The sequence below is a fragment of the Salarias fasciatus genome, chromosome 12 (genome assembly GCF_902148845.1).
Source record: "Salarias fasciatus chromosome 12, fSalaFa1.1, whole genome shotgun sequence".
Classification (NCBI taxonomy): Eukaryota; Metazoa; Chordata; class Actinopteri; order Blenniiformes; family Blenniidae; genus Salarias; species Salarias fasciatus.
Genome location: NC_043756.1, coordinates 13,206,352 through 13,233,121, shown reverse-complemented (window position 1 = coordinate 13,233,121; position 26,770 = coordinate 13,206,352). Strand labels below are relative to the sequence as shown.

Sequence of the window (26,770 nt, the reverse complement as noted above, 5' to 3'; positions counted from 1 at the left end):
TATGTTAGTCTTTCCAGTCCAAGGCACTCTGACTGTTCTTTTATCCACATCTTTGTGCATCCATACTCCTCCAGTTCAGAGCAATCGCTCTCCTGGCGTGTAACAGTCCAAAGTCCATTAGTTTTGTCCGATTCTTGTCTTGTGGGAAACCGACAGGATATATTCGCAGAATACAGAGTTTGGCACATAAAGGTATTTTAACCTTAAATATTTCAGACAAACAGTTTAAAATATCATTCCAAAACTTCTGTATATTCGGGCATTCCCATAAACAGTGTATAAGAGTTCCTTTATCAACTTGGCATTTGGTGCAAACATCTGGAATATTGTTTGACATACGATGTAGTTTTTCGGGGGTCATATAAACCCTTGTTATCCATTTATATTGTAACAATTTGAGTCGTGTGTTTATTGTTTGTTTTTGGGCTTTTAAACATGTTTCATTCCATTCGGTTTCATCTATAACTTCATTTATGTCTTTCCTCCATGCATTTAGTCTGTCTATCGCAGATTCTTTTGAATGGCACATTATTAAATTATAGAATTTGGATACCATACCTTTCTCTATTTTGTCCGAGATGATCTCTGGTGATCAAACTTTTATGAGAATGTTTTATTGTTTCATTGCATGTCTTATTATATATTCCTTGTCTGATGATACAGGTCCCTCACAGTAAATAACAATAGAAACAGACTGAGGATTGTTGTAAAGACCTGCTGTTAAAATGAACACAACACTCCAACAGCCTCAGTGATTCATACAAGGCCAGAACCTTGAAGAAAGCCAAGTCATGTTTACAGTTTCTCTTGCTACTGTCTGATTATCGGCTCAGTGCAGATCCAACAGCAACAAGAAGTCCTTTACATTGATCAGCTGAATAATTGTAAATAGGAATATGCACACTCATATTCATGCCTATCATCAATTCAGAGTGTTGAGTTAACCACAAATGAATGTTTTTAGAAAAAATAGTCTAAAATATGTACAATGGCGGTAAAATAATTGAAATTCTAATTATGGCAAAGCACTGTTGAAATTAATAAAAAGTAACAAGTATCATTAATAATATAATATTAGTACTATTGTTAGAGGTCTTTTCAAAGCTCACCTAAAAAGGTGCTACACCTATAAAGCAGATTGAATGAAGTGCAGTAGCCTACAGTCTAGAAACGGAAACATATTTAGAGACATTTTAAGATATACATGACACAGTATATGATCTTAAGTCTGAGTATTAAATCAGCCCTAAAAGATTACTGATTATAATTGTATAATTGTAATTTGTTTCTTCCAGCTTTCTGAAAAGTTGATGTGAGTTTTCAGAAAATGTGAAAGAAAAACTTTGGCCTTATGATACTCACACATTTTTCCAAGGTAAATACAATATGCTTGACTTCTAGTGAAGCATGTGCTTTTTTCTGAGAGTGTTCGAGTCACTAATTCAATATTGAGAGGACAGGAACCTTCTATCTGTACTTCATTTATCCCTAGACAGGGTCCTCCTTTGCTCACTTCTGTGAAAATAACTGATGGTTCCTTACAGTGTCGACTTTTACCTTTTAGTCACAAAGGATACCCTGTTTTGTTTCGACGTTTTCTCTAACTTGGATGCCTCACATCCAGTTTTTGGTGCGGATAAAATGTGTAAAATCTGGATGAACATGGGATAAGTTGCGTATTCTCTCCACCTCACGGACATTTGAAGACAAGAGACCACTTGTACTTTCCTCGAAGTAGCTCATCAGTTGAGCTCTTCTGCTGAGACTAAGCTGTTGCTTGGAGGACAGCTGCTCTGAGCACAAGCTTTTAAGACTTGGAGCGAGCCATCAGCGACAAAATGCCAAACGAATTCTTGAATGAATATGAGCCTCTGCTCATCAAAGAAATCAGAGACACTCCGCGGTTAAAGGTAGGCTGGGAGTATTCGGGTGGGTTTCGAATGAATACCAGGATGTTTTCTCGGTGGATGCAGATTGTCTTAACCCATGCTGTTTTAATGTGATTGCTTTGAATGTATGTTCTCTCATTTGAAGTTTCCCAACAAATCGCTTCTGCTGGCTGCCTGCGCTGCTTGTATTGGAGGAACCTTTCAGTATGGATATAATGTCTCTGTCATCAATGCACCCACAGAGGTAAAAATCCAGTTTTTTTTTTTTTTTTTAATCAACAATCTGGTATGTGCTGTTTCTCTCTGTGGTGAAAAAAGATGAGTCATTGAGAGAACCTGTATTGTTGTTTTAATTTTTAGAGCATGCACAAAAGGGAGAGTCTCGTGTTAGATGTGAGGAAGTCTTGTGCTTCTTGGCAGCCCTGAGACCCCCACATGATTCTCAGTGGGACCTGATGAAAGCCTTCCTAACATCCACCACATCTGGCAGAGTTACAAAAATATAACAACATTCCTCAGTTCACGACAGATACTTTTTCTTTATGACTGGAAACAGGAAGTTTTGGTATTAAACCATTCATCTGTGTAAACATTCATTCAGCAAAATGTTGCCTTCAGCTGATTTGATCCTTTCACTGCAACTCTGAACCTTAAAACTACATTTTGAAATAAGTTACAGGCCAGTTTAAAGGTATGAGGTTTGTGTGCAAGTGTAGAAATTAAGATTAAAAGTTGTCAAAATGCAGATGCCATAAAGCACAGGCATCTGATCAAATCCACCTGGAGTGGAAATGCTACTTTCTTTTCCACCTCTGACATTGTATCTCAATATATTCAAAATGTCATGTTGCATTAAAACAAACTGTGAAAGTAAAAATGCAGTCAAATAATACTTGAAGCATTCTGTTAGATGATTTTCAACTGTATTACGTTTCACTGTCACTACCAGGCATTCATTGTGTTAAAGTGTATGCATTTGGAGCATATTTCATTTAAAGAGGCACAGACTTTATGGGGGAAAAAAGAACTTAGTGGCTACAAAAAATGCAAATCTGTGGTAGTCTGAGTTTGAACTCAGTAGCAGGATGTCATTGGTGACATCGCGGAATAGAATACAAGGTGTAATTTGTACTTGAGTATGAGTGCAGCTGCATAGATTACTTTAAAGAAAACCCGAAAGGATTCAAGGATTCACAACTACATTTTTGCATTTTATACATTTATTTATTCATTTTCTAACAATTCTGGTTCTCATTGTCTCCCTCCCTTCTCTCCAGTATGTGCAAACATTCATCAACCAGACGTGGAGGGAGCGTTATCAAGCTGACATATCGGAGCACGTTCTCACCCTCTGCTGGTCCACTATAGTGTCTATTTTCACTATCGGAGGACTGATAGGAGCATCCATAGGCGGCACCCTGTCTGTGAAGCTGGGAAGGTATGAACAGAACAATATATTGAAAAAACATATTGCACATGTTACTTTCTGTTTCAAAGACCCTTATTTGTACGCTGGTTGTTTTAGGAAAGGGACCCTGTTGACCAACAATATATTTGCATTACTGGCCGCATTGCTCATGGGTATAAGCTACTCTGTGGGAGTTTTTGAGTTACTGATCATTGGACGCCTGGTGTGTGGAATAAATGCAGGTACAAAATGCAGTAATGCATTTTAAACACTTCCGTCTTGAGACACATTCATTATTAGATGTTTCTTTGTGTTTTGCTTGGCCCTTGCCTTGCTTTTGATCTTCTTGTCAATGTTGTAGGCATTGGCATTTGTGTTCAGCCTCTTTATTTGGGGGAAATCGCTCCAACAGCGTTACGTGGAGCCATGGGGATGTTCACCTCCATCTTCATCACTGGCGGGATCCTGACCGGACAGGTGATCGGCCTCAGGCAAGTCCTCCTCATCAGAATCCTGTTGAGTCCATGAGATCCATCTGCACACTTGAGCTATTACGTTCTTCTTTCAGCAGTTTCCGATCAGTCCTTTCCACAGTGGGTCATCTTCTTCAGTTATAAAAACTCTTCCTGGATCATCCTTCCTCAATGCATTCAAGAACTATTTTGCCTTCTTATTTTGAATGACTCGCTCAATTCACTGTATTTTTACAGACATGGGTGCACTAACATGGCCAAACAATCTCAACCGTGAATCACTTTTCCTGTCAAAAACCGTCCAACATGATCCGTCCTAATGTAGTCACTCTTTATTCTAAATGAAGCTCTGCCACCTCCACTTCAGCCTCCTCGCTCGAGTCGTTCTATATCGTTGAAAAATGATGCTGGTCTGACATGTCTGCATGTGACGAATTGATGATTCAGAGAGCTCCTGGGAGGAGAGGAGTACTGGCCCATCCTGCTCTCCACCACATGCATCCCAGCCATCCTGCAGCTGGCGATCCTGCCCTGGTTCCCAGAGAGCCCCCGCTACCTGCTCATAGACAAGGGAGATAATGAGAGGTGTAAAAAAGGTAAAATTCCAATGGAATGATGGTTTTACGTTTTGCGTTCAAGTATTAATTTTGTGCATGGAAATTTTGAATGTTTGAGCATGTCGTTTCTTATAAGTCAGCAGAGGCAGAACATGTTTTGGTGATGTGGAACACAACTTTAGCTTGATTTGATAAGAATCTTCCAATATGATTCTTGAAAATCTAAAGAGCCTGACACAGTAAGTTAATAAGCTAAAGACATTAATGATGTGAAATGTCTTTTCCCGCCTGCAGCTCTGAAGCAGCTGCACGGCGTGGCTGACTGCGATGGTGAATGGGATGATATTGAGAAGGAGAAGAATAATTTGCTGGGTTTCGAGGCAATGAAACCCTGGGATCTCTTTGCTGATCGAAGTGTTCGCTGGCAGCTTCTCAGCATCATTCTGCTCGGCGCCGCGCAGCAGCTCAATGGCATCAACGCTGTACGTAGACACAAAATAACCATTCGCCTTCTTGTACTAATCACACCACTGTGTGGCTCAGGCAGACAATCAGGACTCATAAAAGTTCAATTAAAATGATATATTTTCAAGTGTTTTCAGCTGTTTCTCAAATGATGTGTCTGTTTTTTCATGTCCTTAGATTTACTTCTATGCAGATTATGTGTTCAAACGATCCGGTATTCCCAGTGAAAAGATACCATATGTCACAGTTGGCACCGGAGCCTGTGAATGCCTCACTGCTTTAACATGTGTAAGTATTAATTTGCTCGTTATAATGACTGTTTTTTCCTTTCTGGGTCTTAACAGTAGTTGGAGATGTATTTAGATTCCTTACCAAAATAAGAGTACCAATATCCTAATGGAATGCATCATTAAAACCATTGTAAGCACAGGCAATATAGATATTACAAGGTAGATAAATCTTATATTATAGGTAAATTAATATTAAAGTCCTTATTTGATTCCTCTGAGTGAATAAATGTGGAATCGACTAATGATGAGCTGTTTCCACAAGCACCCCTCTCTAAACTAACAAATGAAGCACAGTAGAAAAACGAATCATTCTTTCTGAAACGTGATGAATGAAAGTATAAAATGTCATCAAATGCAAATACAAAAATCTACTGCACGTTTTTTTCAAAACCTCTTTTGTTTTTAATTGGCTGGTGAGTAGAGAGGCTCCGTGCTGCTTTCTCAAACCAGAGATTCAGCAGACGGAGAACTGATGACGCCACGTGACCACATGGGACCGACCACAAGCAGGAGAAAATACAATACATCAATGAAACAAACAAGTCCTTTAAGGCCGAGCAGAGGTGATGATAAGGAGGAAAAGCTCCGTCTTTCATGGGAAGAAACATCAAGCTGAAAAATGAACAAAGATGGTAGTCATCTGTCTGAACCAGCTGTGGAAAGAAAAAGGGTTAAAGGGTTTCAATAAGTGCCCGACGAAGGATTAAGATATTCTAGTCAAGAGAGACAATAAAGAATAATGTATGACAATGAGTTTTTTTTTAAGTTGCAGTCACTATTTAAAAATGCCACTACTTTTAACAGTAATCAAGTGCTAATTTTCAGTAATTTTCACAATACTGGTCATATTGTATGTATTTGTTGGTCTAAAGCAGTTTCCCTTGTTGTTGCTGTTGTTTTTTTTTTGTTTTATGAGCTCAATAAAGTAAACCATATTGCCTTGAAATTAAGTTGTTAGTCTCCAACAAAAAGCAATTGAAAGCTGGTTGTGAGAGTGAGAAGCCTGATCGCTCACAGCTATGTTTTTGTTGCGGGGTGAGAATAAGCCAGTAAAGCATTTCACTGAATTTAGTGGAACGGAGCCGACGGTACACTATGGAAAGTCCGAGAGGAGCTATAAATAACATGCTCGGCTTGCGGTGTTCCTGGTCTTGTGACATGTTGTGCGTCTCACAGGGTATGCTCATCGAATGTCTGGGAAGAAAAATCCTCATCACCGGAGGATACACTCTGATGAGTATCTGCTGCATTTTATTCACACTGACGCTCACTTTCCAGGTTATTACTTCAAGTAACCGATAAATGTGTCATTTTTTTGCATTTACTTCTTTGTTTGAGTTAACACGTGTGTTTTTCTTTGTCTCAGGACGCCAGCCCCGTTGTTCCATACTTGAGCATGGCCTGCGTTTTTGCTTTTATCCTCAGTTTTGGCTTGGGACCAGGCAAGTCACCAAATCAGGACCTTTTTCCCTTCATTGCATTCTGTCCTCTGCAGCTGCAGTTATTGTGATCACTGCTTCCCTTTGGTTGTGTGTTCCTCTGTGAAGGTGGCGTGACGAACATCCTGACAACTGAGCTGTTTACGCAGAACGCTCGTCCCGCAGCGTACATGATCGCGGGGTCGGTCAACTGGTTGAGCTTCTTCTTCGTGGGCCTCGTCTTCCCTTTTATGGTGGTGGGTGCTTCACACTCTTGGTTAAAAAGTAAAACGTGATATTTGAAGGAATGGCACTCACTTGTGTTTTTTTCCCTCGCAGATTGGGCTGCAGCAGTACTGCTTCATGTTCTTCCTGGTCATCTGTTTCATGGTGGCAACATACATTTTCTGTGTGATCCCTGAAACCAAGAACAAAACCTTCCTCGAAATCCAGACCGAGTTCAAGTCATCCAGCAACGGGAAGGCCGTCAGTGTGGATGGAGCAGGAGCGAACCTGCTCTCAACTTCAATATGAAACGTGCACTCACAAGCAGAGCAAATAAACCTTATCCAACACACATATTTATATATGAAAAAAAAAGATGAATGGGGATGGTTTACAGTTTACATGTAATGTAGAATCATCATAAATAAAATTGTAAAACATGGTGCCTTCACAGATGTACTAGGTAGTCAGAAGTAATCTCAACTTAAAATGTTTTTGTTCGATAAATATTGGTTTGTACATGTTTTGTACCTGGGATTTTTCATTAAAGATCAGTTTATGAAAACCATTTGGAGCTGGCTCACAGTGAACTCTCTGCACAGTTTAGGCTGGTTGATCTTTAAGCTTTGTAATCTTTGGTCGTAGCATGTGATCTGGGGAACAATACCTTCAGTGAACCGCTTGTCATGAGTGGCAGAAAGAGTTTTAGCAACAACAATGCGCTCGAGTCAAAGAGAGAGAGAGACTACAAAAAGTTTTCTTACTAGAAATTAGTATGAAGCCAAAAAACAAAAAACTGCTCACATAGCTTTTGAACTCTTTTGTAACAGTGACAGGTCAGTTAAGGGATTCAAACCTGCTAGCCTCCCATCACTACATCTACTTCTTTAACCTCTTGAGTCACAGAGTAACATTTCTGCAATTTTACATGTCATTAAATGTGTTGTATGTCAGCTGATATATTTATTTCAAGGAGATTTGTGATGAGAAATAGCCTAGATGATCACAAAAGGATAAATATCAACAAGCTTTCTTAAAGCAGATTCTCTCATCTCAGTTGTGTCCTTGAGTTGCCTTCTTCACATCTATTGAACTAACCCCCGCTGATTTGAATCATATGCTTCGTTTAGCAGCAAAAATGTGGCCAGTCAAAGTTACCGTTGGCATGCATCTGATTTTAAACAACAAGCTGTTGTCTTGGGGGTTAGTGCACGCTATGCATGACCAGATTATCCCACGTGAGGTGAAGTAAGCTGTGGGGCCGATACTAAACCTTCCTCTGGTTGTTTACATGGTGTTTATCTACTATGTGTGGCCCACACAGTAAATAACCCATGTCTGCTTCAAACCCTGACTCCATAAAAAGTTTGATCAGCACAAGTTAAAGTAGCAAACCATATGTAACTTAGTGCAATGTGACATTTTGAACAATTCATTAGGCAAGTAATAATATCTGCAAACTTTCTGAAATTAGTGTTCAGTTTCACAAATGATTTTTACCCGAAATGACTCACACACTGCAGCAACATAATGTAGTAAAGGCCTGTACTGACTCTTCAGTTAGGATGAAGATTAACTCAATTAAGACATTTTCAGTTTGAGGAGCAATCATAGTTCTTTGGAACATGAAAGGACGGGTTCAAAGCAGGTAAAGAATGAAAAATATAACATATTTTCGGATCCACACATGTTCACATAAAACTGGACAAATGGTAAAATGACCTTACAATTGTAAGACAGAAACACACAGACACACAGCGAATCCAGGGTGATGAATTAACCTGATAAGTATGTCTGTGGATTGCAGGAGAATGCGCTCGAATGGTGCCACAATCTCAGTAGATTTTCTTTTCATTCTGTGTTCATTCATTCCATGTTGTCCAGGTCCTCTCCGATCCAGCAGGGGGCGCTGGTCAACTTTACCCTCCTTAGATCGTCGCAGTAGACGAAGCCCCTCCCACTCAACATGGCGACTTAGAGAGAGATCCATGCTCGTTTGTTGACATATGTGTTAAAATAAAGCTGCTGTTTCTTTAATTTATTCTCAACTACAGCTACCATGTCGAGACTGATTGTTAAAAACCTCCCTAACGGGGTAAGTGACCCTTTTAAGCACGAGCAGCACGTCGCTGCGTGCAGCGGAAACCTTCAGCGTGTGTTTCTGTTACAGATGAAGGAGGAGAGGTTCAGAAGCATGTTTGCCGCTTTTGGCACGGTGACGGACTGCAACCTGAAGTTCACCAAAGACGGAAAGTTCCGTAAATTTGGCTTCGTGGGCTTCAAATCCGAAGAGGATGCGAGCAGAGCCCTGAGGCATTTCGACAAGAGCTTCGTGGACACGTCCAGAGTGACGGTGGGAGCTCGGTCATGGACACGTCTTTGTCACTGTTTTCCGCATGTCAGCCCCCTCAATGTATGTTTGTTCCAGGTGGAGATGTGCAAAGCGTTCGGAGACCCCACCAAAGCCAAAGCCTGGAGTAAACACAGTCATAGCTCAGGACAGGACAAACCTCCTGCTCCTGCTGCTTCTGAGGACAAGAAGGTGAGAAAAGTGACTGAAAACCACATGAAAGTTTCACAAAGTCTCCTAATATCAAATAATAACAAAGCACTTGGGTGATTGATTGCAGTTGCATTCACAACACTTCTGACTCAAGTTTGATCTTAGTTATGCTGCAGCAGAAAAAACTGTAACAACATGCAGTAATGACAATTTGAAGTTTCTTTCTCAGCTGCAGTGAAGAAGGATGACAAAAACATTTCATCAACTGTTTCTGTTTTTATTTCAGAAAAATAAACAGAAAAAGGAAACCAACAGTGTACTGAAAGAAGTGAGTATATCAACAACTATGTTTACTTTGTTTAATTTACTTTTAAAATTTACCAGCATAAGGTTATGTGAGAAGTTCACTTTGATTTGTGCATTTAGTGCTAAACTATATTAGAAAGTTTAATGATATATTAGCAGTCATAGACCTGAAATGCCCTCATTAAGCACAACACAACTGTTAGAGATGCTAAGATTTTTGTTTTAGGGGTAAATCTTGCTCTTCAAAATTGGAAATTGAACTTGAAAGCAATTTACTCCGTAGTTGCTATGCTTTTTGGATCACAGAAGTTATTTAAGTTGTTTCATTTTTTAAAATACATTGATTGCATTGATCAGATGATCAGTTTTAAGCTCTGCATTAGTTTCTGTATTGATGTTCTTATTCTTCTCTCATTTTAGCTGGAAGATGAGGAAGGATTCAAGGAGTTTCTGTCAGTGCATCAGAGTCGAAGCCAAGCACCGACCTGGGCAAACGACACGGTGCAGCAAACGACATATGTGGACGAAAAGCAGACGACTCAGAGCAAGAAGAAGCCTGCGTCAGACGATTACCTCAATTTTGATTCAGAAGAGTCTGAGAATGAAGAGGAGGACGAGGAGGATGGTGATCATGATGATGATGATGATGATGATGAAGAAGATGCAGGTTGGTAATTGTTGTTCTTTTTCAGTAGTCTACATCTGGCCACAAACATATCCAGACACCATGAAACACTTACAGTTGGGGGAACGGTTCAAGACGATTAAATTGGGATGTTGTTTCTCTCAGTAACCACAAAAGAAGCGCTGAAGTCCAGCTTATCAGATATGGACTACCTACGCTCCAAGGTGGCTCAAACAACAGAACTCGGGGACGAGAGTGAAGAGAAGGATGATGATGATGATGATGATGATGAAGAGAAGAAGGACGGTCCAGTGCACCACGCAGACAGTGCCTATGAGAGTGGTGAAAGAGAAAACTTAACCAAAACCAAAGTTTTGGGTTCTTCAGTTGATGTAAAGCAGAAGAAAGGGAAGAAATCCGCCCAGCAGGAGGTGACTGTTCAGACAAAGCTGTATTTTAAATATTTGCATTCAGTGCGGCGCATTGTTTCTCTGGATGGTTCAACTATCTCCATGTGTTGCTTGTAGATGGAGCCGACAACAGAATTCACAGTGAAACTGAGAGGGGCTCCGTTTAATGTCAAAGAGGTGAGGCAGCAAAAGCTTCCTGTGTGCATTCAGTGTGTTTTGCTGTCTGCGTCTCTGACCGTCAAGCCATTGCGTGTTTCATGTCAACAGCAACAAATTCGAGAGTTCATGACACCGTTGAAACCTGCAGCAATCCGGATTGGGAAGAACGAAAGCGGAAATAGAACTGGTAGGTCACAGATACTGTTTGAAACAAGATCAGTCGCTCTGTTGTTTCTTTTAATATTATGGCTGTTTAGAGCAGTGATGCCCAACCGGGGAGGGGACACCAAAAACTCATTAGGGGTTGTGTTTAACTTTTTTATGTCTTGAAAATAGATGAGTCAGCAGTTAATTCTCCTCCCTGTGTGTGCTGTTTCGCAGTTAACTTGGTGTTCTGTGTGTGTCTTTTAGGTTATGTGTATGTGGACTTGCGATCCGACGAAGAGGTGGAAAAGGCTTTGAAGAAGAATAAAGATTATATCGGTGAGAAATGTTCTTCTTTCTTTGTGTTCCCTGAGTATACAGTGACGACGTTTTAGATATATATTCATCACTGCTTTACTAATCTGAGGATAACTTCCTGTAACATTCACACCCAAAATGCTGCATTTGTGCTGCCTCGAAATAAATTAAAAACTCAGTTTATATTTGCAACAATGCAGTGACATTGATTCTGTCTATGCCTTTGGATGTTTGCATTTTGCCATTTATTTTCATATTAGCTCATACAAGACAACCTTGGTAAAATTTAAAACACTAATGTCATGCTATATATTTATGTCAATATGACGCTGAGAGCTGACGCACTGTGACCTGCATCTGATTTCAGGAGGACGCTACATCGAAGTTTTTCGTGTGGACGCCTCGGGAGGCAAAGGCAAGAAGGAAAGAAATCCCAAAGAAATTGACAGAACCTTCACCAGGAAGCTCAAGGAGGACGAGGAGGAGGAAGATGTTGCAGAGTCAGGCCGCCTCTTTGTCAGGAACCTCCCTTACACGTGCACCGAGGAGGAGATCAAGGCGCTCTTTACGAAATATGGTGAACTTTAAAACCACAATACATACTGACTGGTCCAAATGTTTGAAGATTTTAACGTGCAGAGTTCAACCCGCCGTCATCCAGGTGATTTATGACTCTACGATCCTTACAGGTCCTTTGTCAGAGCTACTTTTTCCTATCGACAACCTGACCAAGAAACCCAAAGGGTTTGCATTTGTAACCTACATGATCCCAGAGAATGCTGTGATGGCTCTTGCTCAGCTGGATGGACATATATTTCAGGTATACATCCCACACTGTGTTTGTATATGAAATGATCTTCATTCAAAGCCTGAAATTACTATTTGAGTAATTCCAGCTGCTCATCTGAACAAAGTACCACCTTTTGTCTCATCCGTTCAGGGCCGGATGCTCCATTTGCTTCCCTCCACTGTGAAGAAAGAAAATACAGACTCCTCAGATGCTGCCGGTTCTGGTTCTTCAACTTACAAACGACAAAAAGACGCTAAAAATAAAGCCTCAAGTTCCAGGTATGCATGATAAAGCTTACCCTTTGCTCTCACCCTGTTATCTTGCATGTACTGATTTAAATGTCTGCTTCTCCGTAGCTCACACAACTGGAACACCTTGTTTCTGGGTACAAGTGCAGTGGCGGATGCCATTGCTGAAAAATACAACACCACCAAAAGCCAAGTTCTGGACCATGTGAGTCACTTTAGACCCAGTGCTTTCACATGAATCTTGTACCTTCTAAACCAAAAAGTTGTATCGGCTGCTGTCACTGTTGTTTCAAAGTCTGAAATTGTATCTTGAAAACATTCCACGTGATAAAAATGTGGCACATTTGACATTATTTGCCTCAGGTTGGGGTATTTCAAAGACTGAATCCATGGTTATTACAGAAGCAATGGAATTACTGAGTGCTACATAGAGTGATGCCGTTTTGCCTGCAGGAGTCAAAAGGAAGTGTTGCTGTCAGGATGGCTCTGGGAGAAACACAGATTGTCCAAGAGACTCGGCAGTTCCTACTTGACAACGCCGTCAGTCTGGATTCCTTCAGTCAGGTACATTCAGTGTCTATTTACATGCTTTTTTTTCCTCCTTTTTTTTTTTTTATTAATAACTGGTATGTTTACATACTTCTGATACAAGCTTTTGATACAAGTATTCTTCTATAAATGTTACTTGTTTTGATATCCATGTTTACCCACTGCTGGAATTCAATACTTTTACTTCTTCCTTTGACTTTATTATTATTATGAACTGCAGTTCCAGATTATTTTCAACTTCTTGTATGTGTGCTCATCTGCAATCCTGTTTTGAATTGGGAATTCTTCTGTTTATCTGCTTTTAAACATTGTTAGACATGACTAATGTAGTTCCCTGTTTGTGGTTGGCTTTTATACAGGCAGCAGCAGCAAGAAGTACAACTGTGATCCTGGTGAAGAATCTTCCAGCTGGGGTGACGGTCTCAGAGCTTGAAGAGCTGTTCTCGCCTCACGGCTCTTTAGGCCGAGTGCTGCTGCCGCCCTCTGGACTAACTGCCATCGTTGAATTTTTTGAGCCGACCGAGGCAAAACGTGCCTTCACAAAGCTGGCATACAGCAAGGTTTGTGCAGCTTCACACCTGCTGGTGTTGACGTTACACAGTGAAGATTTTTCTTATAATTGTCAACTTGATTTTCAGTTCCACCACGTGCCTCTGTATCTGGAGTGGGCACCTGTCGGGGTTTTTGTTGCAGAACAGCCAAAACCAGGTAAAACCCATCAGTCAGAACCCTCTTGATCTTTGAAGGATTTGGTTACTTCGGAACAAAGGCAGGATAAACTAAATCACTAGAATGTTTATATTTGAACTGTTTATCCCAGCTGTGGACCAAGAAGAGAAACCAAAAAAAGAGAAGAAGCAAGAAGAAGAAGAGGAGGAGGAGGAAGAGGAGGAGGATGAGCCAACACCAGGGTCTACACTCTTCATCAAAAATCTTAACTTCAGCACGACAGAAGACAAACTACAGGAGGTTGGTCATCTCAGACGTGTAAATATCGATAAATTAGTTTCATCAACAACAACAGGATTCATTGTCTTTCATTTATTTCAGACCTTCTCTAAATGTGGAAAATTAAAATCCTGCACCATCTCCAAGAAGAAAGATAAAACAGGTACCTATGATCACATAATGACTGCGGGATGAAAAAGAGTATTTTGTCATTTAGGCCTGATATATATTTTGGCTCAGAGAATGATTATCCAAATCGGGATTTAGGAACTCAATTCAAGATATGGATTATGTATTTTTCTTACATAATCATCAAGCCCATGCTAATATTGTGATGGCCATAATCTATTTTCTTGGTGATCCCTCACTTCTTTTTTGACTTGCAGGTAAATTGTTGTCTATGGGTTATGGATTCGTTCAGTATCAGACGGCGGAGTCAGCGCAGAAAGCCCTGAGGCAGCTCCAGGTACACACCATACTTCCTCACTGACACTCTGACTTATTTTTCACTACATATTTTTCAGATGATGTGTTTTCTTTTGTTTTTTTTACCCTCCTCCAGCACTGCAATGTGGACGATCATCAGTTAGAATTGAAGATTTCAGAAAGAGCCGCAAAGTAAGAGTTGCATCAGAAGGGTTTCTATTGCATGAGATTTTTGCAAATGTGGGACAAAATAAGGATACAGTTTAGCATCTGAACATCACCCATGTTGTCCCTTCCTACTCTCACCCCTCTCTCCTGTTCTTTGTGCAGGACGACTGAGGTTTCACGGAAAAAGAAACAATCTGAGAAGAAACAGACAGGTTCCAAAATCCTTGTTCGCAACGTTCCCTTCCAAGCTACTGTCAGAGAAATCCGTGAACTGTTCTGGTAGGCATCACTGACAAATATAGTTATTCATCATTTTTGGGTAATCTGTTGAGTGGGATGTGTCAGTACATTTATTTCTGCCACATCTTTTCAGTACGTTTGGAGAGTTGAAGACAGTTCGTCTTCCAAAGAAAGCAGCAGGGACAGGGAATCATCGAGGCTTCGGGTTTGTTGATTTTCTCACCAAACAGGATGCAAAGGTTGGTCTGTGTTTTGATCACTGAAAGTTCTTTATTTTATTTTATTTGAATAGTGGCTGTTGATTTACTTATATAGAGTTTAAAATATAATTACGAATAATTTCTGTCTCTTTTGCACACAGAAAGCTTTTGCAGCTCTCTGCCACAGCACTCATCTGTATGGGAGACGTCTTGTGCTGGAGTGGGCCGAGGCTGAGGAAACAGTGGAGGATCTTCGTCGGAAAACAGCCGAACATTTCCATGGTAAATCTACAGTGAATTAAAAAGTCACAATGTTTTTTGTTTTGTTTTGTTTTGTTTTTTCATTACACTAATTTGCAATTTCCTTGTTTTTCATGTTAGTGGCCGCTAAAAAGCAACGAAAAAGCGAGGTTTTGGAGGGAATTTTGGAGACGATGGAAACAGACGGACATTCAGAAGACTGATGAGACTGAATATAATTTCCCATTATTTGTTCATAATTTCCTACATACATAAATGTTTTGTATAGATTCTTTAAAGAGACATGATGTGACTGGTTTCAGTTTTCTATATAAAGTTTACAATATTTCAGAGCTGTGTGTTGTACTGTGTCCTATGTTCGTGTGAGTTTTGGCAAAGATGTATTTAACTGATCTTGGTTGTGTCTGAATGTGGAAAAAGTAATGATGAATAAAGCCCGTTTTTGTTTGGTGAAGCATCCACTTTTGAAGGTGGAGCAATGGCACAACCCGAATGCAAACATGAAGAGGAAATAAAGAATCCAGAAGATCAGATAGGGAAACGAAAGTGGAATTATATATGTGATAATATGCACAGAAAAACAATACTCCCATTGATTAAGTGAATTGTCACAAAGTATTTATTGAAGCATTTTATAGGATTATTGTAAAGCAGTCTGAGATGTGAGTATATTCAAAAAACATTTTACAGAAATCCTTCCATCTGATATGCTGCTTTGTCCTGCCCAGTGTTGGGTGCTGGAGTCAATCCCGGGTAACCTTCGACAAGACCCCAGCTTCATGACCGGGCAAGCAGAGACAATCACATTTACCTGGGGGTAATTTCGGGTTGCTAATTAACCTGACATGCATGTTTTTGGACTGTGGTCCAAAAGTACCAAGAGAAAACTCGCGCACATACGGGGAAAACATGCACGAGCGAGAACCCAACGAAAACAGCAAAAGCCACAACTCAAAAAAAAAAAAACCTGTGCGAAGGCCACCACAGAAATGCAAAGCGGTCAGAAGACCGGGCTTTGTTTCCGGGGGACAATATTTTTTGACGGAACCAAAGCAAAATGAAACTATGGACGGCAGAGCACATGCATAACATTATGACCATGCATAATATTATGACCATTTGAACACAGTGACCAACATTGCTGATTTCTGAAAACACATAACATTAACTACAGTGTTTTCAACATTTGTTTAAAGCCATGTAATCAAACGGTCCGTCAGAAAATGTGTTCCCTGGGAAACAAATCCTGTCGAACATCATATATTATTTCTATGCTTTTTCCGAGCGTCGCGCACTTCCATCGTGGCCTAGATTATAATTTTAAAATGTGTTCGGAGTACAGGCTCATGAGGAAACCTCTCTGTGTGATCATGTGACCAGTCAGACGGTGGTCATGTGACTTCTTCCTGTAAACATGGCATGCAGGCAGGACGCGGGCTGTGCTCCGAGGGGCATTGCAGCACTTTTTAATGTTTTTCTCGTTTCGCTGGTGTTGTTTTGCTTGTGTGCTTCAGGTCGAGCTGAAACGCGAAGCGCTGTCGTTGACAGACAGAGCGGGCAGCTCACGGTTGTCGACGGCTTTCAGAAAGATTTCGTGGCTTTCGCAAATTTCACTGATGACTTACAGAACTCGGGGTGAGTTTACACTGAACCCTTCTCGCCTGTTATTAGCCTAAAATAGAAAACATGTCTTTTTTATATATTGATTGGTACAGCTCCTGTTTTGTTAATCAATATCGTGAAGCTAAGCAGGCTGCAAAAGTTTTTATTCAGTGTCGTAATGTTTGAATCACTACTTCTCTAATCAGCTCTGTCCCACTTCTTATAGGAATATGTTTATAAGTGTCTTATCTTTTTAATTCTTGAAAATCTGTACACATTTTCTTCATGACAGATGCAGACAGTAAAAAAAACCCTGAAAGTTATGATTTTTATTAAAGATGTATCCAGGAAGTGTCAGTAATACCTCATAATGTTGTAAAAGTTAATTATTCAAAGCAAGCTTAAAGCATGTGTTGTGAGTTTGGGTGGCACTGTGGTTCAGGCTCTAAAAATACTCAGAACCTTTAAAAAAGAGGAAGATAGATAATCTCACACGATTATTGACCTTGAAAGTAACTGCAGTTGTGTGTTTGTAAAACTCCTTGAATCAGATTGAATTCTATTTAGGTCAGTGACAGAAACAAAGATTGTAAATGTTCAGTTAACCCCAAACAGCAGTCAATCCCTGAATCAATTACGACCTTTCAGCCCAGGTTAAACATCTAACATAGGTAATGTGACTATGTCTAACTTTTTTTCTGTGATGCCATGATTAAAGCTGAAACTGTGCAAGAACCTTTTATAATTCTAGTCTTAAAGTAAATATAATTCTAGTAGTAGTATCATCATTTAAACTGGATATTGTTGACATGATTTGCATTAATCTCATCTCTATTTTGTACGCTAATGACCAAAAGACGAATAGCAGAAGTGAAAAATATGTAACCCTGGAAACATCCAGACATTTGTCTACTCTGCACAAATGGGAAGAAGTCATATCAAAGTAAATTCTGTAGTTTGTTTTGAAAAGTTGAACAAATTAAAATAAACAATACAACAGCACATACTGTCCAATATGACACTAATCCATGTTGGTGTCAAAACAAAACAAAGATGTTACTGACAGATGAAAGATATGCACATGCAATCAAACACCTGTATCACATCTTTTCAGTCAGATCATCGTATCCCTGTGTAAAATCTAAATTCATCAGCCCTGTCCACAGATCCGTCCATCCCTCTGTTAGTGATCTGTCTGTAGCCATTGATTGTTCACACTCCAATCCAGACCTCTCTCACTGTTCTGCTGGAACTTCCCCCTACAGCTTCCTCATATATCTCTCCTTAGCCTCTCTGATCATTCCTCCTGAATGTTCCTAACCTCCTTCTCACCAGCCTTGAAGGCCGTGTAATTTTGAGGGTGGCCTTTCTGTTCCTAATAATCAGTCACTGCCTCTGTCAGCTGTATTCTTAGTGTAGATAAATATTTAGGATTGTGTATAGTCCACAAATTGTTTTGATCATCCATATCAATTACTTTCTTCTCATTGTCACATTTCAGCTGGACTTTCTTGGAGATCACCACCAGCAGTCTGTACAATGACAGCTTCCAAGCTTATGCAGCTGGTGCAGTGGAGGCTGCAATCACATCCCAGGTGAGCTGAAACTTGATTCCTCTCAGAAAGAAGAATGTTCAATTACCTTTATGTTTTCATTCTAATGATTTCTGTAATGTTTCTCCAGCTCATCTACAAGCATTGGATGAACACGCTGATGGGCTACTGTGGACCCTTTACTTTTCAAACTGGTTACTGTGAGCAACTCAAGGCTTTCATATCAACCAATATGAAGTGGGTTCAGGAGCAAATAGAGAAACAGCCAAATTCACCCTACTGGTACCAGGTACTGAATTAGTATTTGTAATTTAAAATAGAAAAACACAGAAATCAGATAATTTATTTGTATACTTCTAATTCTTGTCAGGTGCGACTGGCTCTGCTGCAGCTGAAAGGTCTGGAGGATAGCTACAATGATGAGCTGTTTTTTCCAACAGGATCGTTCTCCCTCAACCCATTTGGATTTCTGTAAGTAGTCGTCTCTTTTTTGATTGATCTAAAAATGCTTGCTTTCTGAGAATAAAAGTGTGCAATCTGACAGGTTTGAATGAAGTTTACCAAATGAAATAAAGCTCCTTTCCAGGGCTGATCTGAATTGGAGTTTTCAAAATATTCTTGGGAAAAAAAAATGCATATACACAATGTTGCCCAAATTATTTGCTCAGCTGTCCGTATATTGGAGTTCCAGTTTCCTGTGTGTCCTGAAGAAATGGGGAAATTAAATGAAAATATTTGTGTCTGAAATTCTTTTTTATTTTTTTAACTGCTGTGAAATCCGTTTTTTCCAACTAGACTCTTTCAACTGGGTGGAGATCTGGAGGACCTCGAATCAGCACTGAATAAATCCAGCCAAACGCGACCTCTCGGTTCCGGTTCCTGCTCAGCGCTCATTAAGCTGCTGCCAAACAACAAGGAGCTGTTCGTGTCTCACGATACCTGGAACGGCTACCAGTCCATGCTGCGCATCATGAAGAAATACATGTTTGCCTTCAAAGCTTCTCCTTCAGGTTGTTCACTGATGCGAGCACGCCTCTTGTTTAACATCAATTCAGTGTTGCTTGACTATGTTAAGGCAGGAACATTTTTAATTTTGTGGGTAAAAGCCTTTACTTTATTAATGAAATCAGTTGAGAGTATTCGACTAAACATTTGAAGTGCAGTGACAGCTGGTACATGGGTACCACCGGCTAGTCTGACGTTTCTGTCTTCTTGTTTTTGTTTCAGAAAATGAGTTTATCCCCGGAGGGACTCAGGCTTTCTCGTCTTACCCAGGTTCCATCTTCTCTGGAGATGATTTTTATATCCTGAGCAGTGGCCTGGTGAGAGCCATTTGTGTTCAGCACTGCTGTTAACAAGAGCTGATACTGAATGTGTCATTATTTCACCATGGTTTGTTACTGTCTGGTCTCCACAGGTCACATTGGAAACCACCATTGGCAACAGCAACCCTGATCTCTGGAAGTTTGTTCAGCCCACGGGATCAGTCATGGAATGGCTCAGGAACATTGTTGCCAACAGACTGGCTGTGACTGGCAGGGACTGGGCTGAGATATTCAGCAAGTACAACAGTGGAACGTAAGTTTTACACAAACGAAATGCATTTGCGTTACATTTTCGGCAACCATTTTGATCAATAATGTCACCTCATGAGCATAATCCAAAATTCCTTTACACTTTTTGTGTTTATGAAATAAATGTTGCTGGTTATAATATTACTGAAGATTGTGTGATTAGGTTGTCAAGCTGCAAAGTGGGATTATACTGAGAATATCCCTGGTTTTGAGTCCAGGCTGGGCTTTCTGTACTTTCTGTGGAGTTTGTTGCACGTTGTCCTTGTGTGTGCATAGAGCACCCCAAGGTGCTCTGATTGCCTGCTTCCAAAGTTCCAATAGGTGTGTGTGATTCTCTCTGTGTTTGTTCTGTGATGAACTGTTGACTTGTCCCAGGTGAACCTTGCCTTCACTCAGTCAGCTGAGACCAGCTTCGGTGACTCTTAAGTTGAACAAATTGGTATAAGGATGACTTTGCCTGTCATGCGGACTGATCGAAGTAAAACTAACGGAAGATAATCTTGTGTTATCTGCGTTCACATGACATGGCATTTGGGTCACACATTTCATATGTTTACTGTGCAATAAAGTAAAAAAACATAAAATGTTTATTGCTTAAAGGTTGTGTGCTCTCACTGACTTTGTTTATATGCCTCGTAGGTATAACAATCAGTGGATGATTGTTGATTATAAGTACTTTTCTCCGGGGAAAACCGATATTAAAGAGAAGCTTTTCGTGGTGTTGGAGCAGATTCCGTAAGTCTTTGCGCCCAGGCTTTTATCAAAATAGATAATTTTGTGTTTCTCCCAATAATTGTGACTTTATCAAAGCTGACTGACTTAAAAATGATCTCATTATGTGACGCTACAGAGGAACGGTTGTTTACACGGATAAAACCGAAGAACTGATGGCGAAAGGATACTGGGCGAGTTACAACATACCGTAAGCATGCAGTCTGCAACGTTTCATTGTTTGCGTCCTTCTTTATCTCACATCTGTTTACTTTATCTTTATGTGACATTTTTGTGTGACCTGTAGGTATTATGAGGACATCTTTATTGCCAGCGGCTGCGGTGAGCTGGTTGAGAAGTTCGGTCCATGGTTCTCTCTGGACCAAAATCCTCGGGCTCGAATTTTCAGGAGAAACCACACAGACGTCACAGATGTGGACTCCATGATCCGCCTCATGAGGTAAAGTGTGGTGCTGCACAGTTCTCGAGAAGTATAGGATAACACACAATTTGTTTTTGGCTGTTGGAATCGTTTACACCATTCTGTAATTTGCAGGTACAACAACTTTCTGGAAGATCCATTTTCAAGATGTGAAGGCTGTTATCCACCTGCCAATGGGGAGAATGCCATTTCAGCCCGGTCCGACCTGAACCCAGCTAACGGAACATATCCCTTTGGTGCTCTAAAGCAGAGGCCGCACGGAGGAACAGACATGAAGGTTTTCATTTTTCTTGCGTTTGACACAAATAAAGAATTACTGCGAAGTGCCTGTAATTGTCAAAAAAAAGTTTTCTGAATGTGTTACATCCGTCCTGTGCAGATGACCTCCTTTGAGATGTTCCGAGATTATGGGATGCTGGCAGTGAACGGGCCAACCTGGGACCAGGTGCCACCCTTCCAGTGGAGCACCTCTCCCTACAGAGATCTGATGCACATGGGTCACCCAGACATTTGGGCTTTCAAGCCTGTGAAAGTCACCTGGACCTCGTAATCCTAGTCATGCTATGCATACAAGTCAGTGCAAACAGTGTCAGCTGTTGCTGCTAAATGTTTTGATGAAAGGGAAAAAGCAGTTGCCACTTATTTTCCAAGGATATTCAGAAGAGGTGATATTTTCAAATTGCCAGAGTTCTAAAGTATTGCACTGTTTGAATGATAAAAGGTACGAGAGAGCTGTGAAAGTAAGGCAGTGGGACTGTGTATTAGATTCAGACCTGCATTAGATTCATATGTGACGATTTTGTGTGTTTGTGTGCTTTTAAAAGATTTATATTTTTTCAACTGATTGTTTCAATTCATAGGCTTTATTTTAAATTCTTCCACAGGTTGGAATTTTTCTTGAGGAAGATCACAAAGTACTTCAATGAATCAGGATGCAAATCATTTTTGAATTAAAAAAGGCTTTTTCTAATATTTCTGTTCTGTGATATTAAAATGAATGTTTCTTTGACCATTACCTCTTGATTGAGAGTCATTTTCCATTGCTGTCCATTTTGAAGATCATCATTAGTGATTGATGTACTAAAATAGTTTTCAAATGCGTTTCTGGGTGATTCAGATCAACCAGTGACACTAACAAAGCAATCGATTAAACAACACGGATGCTGCTCAAAAGACAATGCAATGAATGTCACTCAACCACAGACTCAACCGATCCTTGAAAATAAAACAATAGCAATTACAACTTTGTGTGTATGTGTCTGTGTGTGCATGTTTGAAGTACTGAACAGAACAATAATTATAGCATCCTACAAAGTTAATTGTTTTGAAGAATTTTTACATACGCATTCAGTAGTATCTATTTTTTAAATTTAATAATTTGGCCTTATTTGTAAGACATGCAAAACCTATAAGTATTACTGTTAGAATGAAACTGAAACTATGTTATATGAAAACTGTTGAAACTATTGTTATATTGAAATTCTTCTGATGCACCTGTATAAAAACAGTATACACCATTTTTTTTGGCAACTACATCTTTGAAAAGTCTTGCAAGCAACGTAACTGCACAAGGGTTTATGGCTTTAATGGTTGTGTGATATTTTAGTGGAAATCGGTGAAGATGACACGCGCTGATACGTCAGCCACTTGTGCGACAACGTCACATTTCTGCTGTCGTCATAGTAACGCGCCGCCGTAAACCGTCAGCGACCTGTCGTGTCGTTGTTTTGACTTTAAACTTCCTAAATGTTGAGCTCCGATTCATTTACAATCCACAAACCCCGGATTTGTATTTTACCAAAACTGGCGTCTTGACTTGAAAATAAGGATTTAAGGTATGCGGTCTTCGTTCAGCTTGCGCGGTTTGTTAGCGGCATTACACTGAGAGTAACGTGGAGTTGTGAGGGGAGTGACACGTCTGCTGTTGCCTTGTATCTGCATATGTCATTGTTATATTACTTAGATTTTGCTCTACGAATGCATTAATCTTAAGCAGAGCACAAGCGGGAATGTTGCTGTCATTTTTGACATTATTCATGGGGAAATCCATCGGTATTGGGGTTGTTTTGAGCCCTCTAGAAAGGCACAGGACCTGTAATTTAAGAAAATATACATTTATGCGAATCCTCGCGGGGCCTTTCAGTCCTGAATGAAACATGCTTCGTGTTTTAGATTATGACAGCAGACACTGTCAAACTGAGACAAAAAGTAATTATCAAAAGCTTTCCTCTAACCATAGCTGACTGTAACATTGTTATTGTTGTCATAGATATATTTGTGCTTTCTTATGGTTTGACATTTTACACTGCGTGTCTTGAAAAAGAGCACACATGTTGCAGACCTTGAAGTCATGAGATCCGCATTACAGTCAAAAATGTGCAACGCTTTTTTGTGAATATCCAAGTTGATGTCTCTCATTTTCCTGTAGTATATATCTCAAAATGTTTTTATTTTTTCTTCTTTGTCTTCACATCAATCTGACCCACAATAGAAATTTTCATTGTCAAAATTAGTTCATTTACATAATAAAAAAAATACAATTCCAGCTAAAAGAAATAATGGTTTCAGAGGTTTCTTGTTAATTATTGATGTAAAATGAAAGGAAAGCAATTCAGTTCATTTTGAGACTCATTCTTGCCTAAAAAATCCAGAGTTTATGCCTATGAAAACATCTTTACCTTGCAAAATTTAAAAGGACAAACTGAAACAAAGTGAGCTTTAAAATTCTGCAAGTAAATCATCCATTTGTGTTCACGTATGTTTTGACTTCCCTTCAAGCAATATTGGCTTATTTGACCTGAACTGTTTTGCTAAAACAATTCATCCATTCTACATTGCCTGTCCCATTGAATACCACTGGAGGCAACAGTGGGTGAGGGCAGAGTACACCCTGGGCAGGTCAGTGAGATTCTCAACATAATATACAGTATTCTGGAAAAAAAAATAGTCCATAAAAGGTTTCTTCAAGGTGAACACTTCTGTCTACTAACAACATTTAGCTACAATCCATCAAGGTTTTGTTTTATGTCAATCAGACAAAAGCTGTTTTCAGTGATGTGAGTTTGTTGTCTTCAGCTTCCAGCTTTCTGCAGCCCAGCTGTTTGTGGAGTCTGATGATGGGACTCTGGCAGCCGGTGACTAACCTTAGAGATTATGTATCCCACAATCCTCCAGCCTTTACTTTTTTCCTGGGTCTGTTGACTCTGGCCATGTCGTTCATCTGCCTGGGCTCTTACAGCCACACTCACACTCTGCCAAATCCCGACACATCTAAGGTAAGCACTTATTTAATCAAAATTACAATGGAGATCAAGAGACATCCACACATCTTTCTTCCTTGGTGTTTGTGTTTGGTTCATTAAACTTGAATTAGTGGATGTTGTAACTTGTAACATTCATTTTAGTTGAAAAAGTGCAGAGAAAATATAATTTACAGCTGTGGCTTAATGCATGCCTGCCTTTTTCTAACAGCATTTGTATAAAATGAATATGCTTTGTCTTCTCATAGGACTGGAACCACCTGCTGTCCTCCTTATCCCAGTTCCAACTGTGTGAGAAAGCAAATGAAAGCTCACCTGAGTTAAACTCCTCAGTTCCTTCTTCTCTGATGGAACAAGAAAAGGATGAAAAGGCTTCGGTTAACGTGACAAAGAGACCTTCCTCCATCTTAACCTTGCACCTCAGGGTTCCTCTGACTGTGACTATAAAACCACCAAGTGATTCACCTAAAGATCTCCATCTGCACACGACTTTGAGAGCCAGTCTGCTTAATATTGGAGGTTAGTATTACGATGAAGTGAACTAAAGCAAAGTGCACACATCATTTGCTTCAGGGTGTATTTATTTTACTCCGTAGGTGAAGAAAATGTGACTTTGACACTTGAAGTTCTGGCTGGAAACAGTACTCGCACCTGCCTCACCATAAGCGCCCCAGCACACCTCCTACCAATGAGTCTGTGAGTGGTAACTTTAAATGTATTCACATTTTGAATGAATATCTATTGAATAATAACAAATCAATGCTTGGCATCGCCGAAATTCTTAATTATTGAGTGTTTTATATGAATATATGACATACTTTTGTAAAGGCGTCCTCCGGAGTGTCCTGCATCAGAGAAAAATATTTCTCAGATTCACGCAGAAGCGAGTGAACAGCTGCTGACAGAATCACAGGCTTGCTACAGCCTGCACTTCAAGAACGACCCGACACTTACAGTCATGTTAACACAGGTAAAATGCTTCAGAGATCAACAATACACTGTGTTGTGTTCATCCTACACAGTCTTTTTTTAAAACAAATCTTTCTGTCTTTGTTTTTTACTCTTCAGGAAGAGCAGAGTATGGCTGTGCGACATCTCTTTGAAGTTGGCATCTTTCTGCTGGTAATCTGTGTGTTACTCTGTTTAACTGTGAGTTTGACACATTCACTCACTCGACGCCAGGAATGGAAAGGACTGGATCTTCAAAATGTGAATTGCTTTTCTCTTTCCAACCATTTTAATTGTTTTTCTTTTAGTCTGTTTTCAGGAAATAGTTTGACCTAACTGTCCTGATTTATTTGCAGGAGCCCTTGATTGACAGCTGACCATTGTCATCCCCTGCATCCTGAAGAGATGAGATGCGTTTAATGTTCCTACTTACCTCTTTTTGTAAAAGCAGCCCTGAGGTAGCACAAGTATTCATATAAACATGGATAGAGTATTGTCTTTCACTCTGAAAGAAGCTTGCATAAGCTTGAGAAATTATCAGTATCATTGTCACCAGGAAAATTTCTCAGTTGTTCTGAAGTTAATGCGTACCGGTGATCATTTGAAGAATATTTCCAATGTCCTGCATCCATCTTCTGTCATTTTTCTTTCCAACTTTTTATTTGTGCAATATGTAGTATGAATATTTTTGAAAGTGTAAGAAAGGGTTGTAACTTCTAAAGGGATTATGTTGCCATTGACACACTTCTTCCTGTAATGCCTGGATTGATGTGCATTCCAAGACTAATTTTAGTGCACAGAAGTACACCAATAGAGTTTTACAAAACATACTTATGATCTATTTGTGTATCCCAGAGTAAATGAAATCAAATATTTCATATTTTTCTAAATGGAAATTATTCTGTTTTCGCAAGAGTGTAGTTTTAAAACGTGATTTTGTTGCGATATTTATGTTTACCTACTTTTTTTGGGACCAAAGAGTGGTAACTGTTTTTAACACTGTTTCAAGTTACATAGTATCTCCATTTACAGGCTTTGTTTACAATGTGACCTCTGGTTTGTACAACTTCATGAATCACTGTTAGCATTGTAGTGAGAATTTTCAAAAGTGAATTCTAAACAACCTAACTGGACATCTCGCAAAGGCAGAATGATTACATGGAAACAATAAGTCGACTAATCTCATCTGTGCTGCTCAGAAACAGAGGATCCAAGTCATCTAGGTTTTAAACATTGTTTCAATTGCTGTAGCAAGAATAAACAACAATGACAATTATTAATTGTTTGTGTTTTGACTCAGTGTTCCACAATACCAAAATCAAGCACCATGCACAATAATTTCAGTGAATAAAATGTTGTATAGTAATTTAAAAAGCAACAGCAATCAATAATGTCAATTGCTAATTTGGTAATACATATTGAACATGTTTGACAGTATTGATGTGTAGACCTTACAAAAGCTGACAGGATGTCCTGATTACACTTTACGATTTTTCAGATTTGAGTATTGGTCATCTCAACACCTTTCCGATTGATATTTACACAATTTTTTAGCATATACAATAAATGTTTTGTTTTTGTTTAGTTTTGTTTTAAAGGAAGCAATCCACTGAATGAAAATATAAAGGCAAAGAAGTGCTCACTAACAGATTTAATCACA

General features: G+C 39.6%; 4 protein-coding genes across 5 annotated transcripts; all 4 read left to right on the top strand.

Annotated features, from left to right (window-relative positions):
* Window positions 1-1,838: 1,838 nt before the first annotated feature.
* slc2a11b (solute carrier family 2 member 11b) lies at window positions 1,839-7,034 on the top strand. Its single transcript, XM_030104334.1, has 12 exons — window positions 1,839-1,910; window positions 2,035-2,133; window positions 3,167-3,327; window positions 3,415-3,539; window positions 3,659-3,792; window positions 4,222-4,366; window positions 4,622-4,809; window positions 4,970-5,080; window positions 6,259-6,360; window positions 6,449-6,524; window positions 6,630-6,757; window positions 6,840-7,034. Exons 1-12 carry the CDS (start codon window positions 1,839-1,841, stop codon window positions 7,032-7,034), a joined length of 1,536 nt encoding a protein of 511 aa, XP_029960194.1.
* Window positions 7,035-8,692: 1,658 nt separating this feature from the next.
* Window positions 8,693-15,399, top strand: rbm19 (RNA binding motif protein 19). The gene is made up of 24 exons (XM_030105107.1): window positions 8,693-8,820; window positions 8,896-9,078; window positions 9,154-9,267; window positions 9,515-9,556; window positions 9,955-10,201; window positions 10,325-10,590; window positions 10,687-10,746; window positions 10,837-10,915; window positions 11,140-11,211; window positions 11,558-11,767; window positions 11,880-12,010; window positions 12,131-12,258; window positions 12,337-12,433; window positions 12,682-12,792; window positions 13,137-13,337; window positions 13,416-13,485; window positions 13,598-13,746; window positions 13,828-13,888; window positions 14,112-14,191; window positions 14,288-14,343; window positions 14,482-14,598; window positions 14,693-14,798; window positions 14,921-15,041; window positions 15,141-15,399. Exons 1-24 carry the CDS (start codon window positions 8,785-8,787, stop codon window positions 15,221-15,223), a joined length of 2,820 nt encoding a protein of 939 aa, XP_029960967.1. The 5' UTR covers window positions 8,693-8,784; the 3' UTR covers window positions 15,224-15,399.
* A 1,009-nt stretch (window positions 15,400-16,408) lies between these two features.
* On the top strand, window positions 16,409-21,917 carry plbd2 (phospholipase B domain containing 2). Its single transcript, XM_030105108.1, has 12 exons — window positions 16,409-16,655; window positions 18,124-18,217; window positions 18,306-18,464; window positions 18,546-18,646; window positions 18,971-19,185; window positions 19,403-19,497; window positions 19,593-19,753; window positions 20,389-20,484; window positions 20,600-20,671; window positions 20,768-20,920; window positions 21,017-21,179; window positions 21,282-21,917. The coding sequence occupies exons 1-12, from the start codon at window positions 16,435-16,437 to the stop codon at window positions 21,450-21,452; spliced, it is 1,701 nt and encodes a 566-aa protein (XP_029960968.1). The 5' UTR covers window positions 16,409-16,434; the 3' UTR covers window positions 21,453-21,917.
* A 682-nt stretch (window positions 21,918-22,599) lies between these two features.
* Window positions 22,600-26,423, top strand: LOC115398190 (transmembrane protein 248). Of its 2 annotated transcripts, XM_030104857.1 has the most exons (7): window positions 22,600-22,737; window positions 23,978-24,177; window positions 24,411-24,681; window positions 24,759-24,858; window positions 24,991-25,132; window positions 25,231-25,371; window positions 25,467-26,422. In XM_030104857.1, the coding sequence occupies exons 2-7, from the start codon at window positions 24,016-24,018 to the stop codon at window positions 25,485-25,487; spliced, it is 837 nt and encodes a 278-aa protein (XP_029960717.1). In that variant the 5' UTR covers window positions 22,600-22,737; window positions 23,978-24,015; the 3' UTR covers window positions 25,488-26,422. The 2 variants fall into 2 exon arrangements, with proteins under 2 accessions (XP_029960717.1, XP_029960718.1); XM_030104858.1 differs by lacking the exon at window positions 22,600-22,737 and having other exon boundaries at window positions 22,762-24,177; window positions 25,467-26,423.
* The last annotated feature ends 347 nt before the right edge of the window (window positions 26,424-26,770 follow it).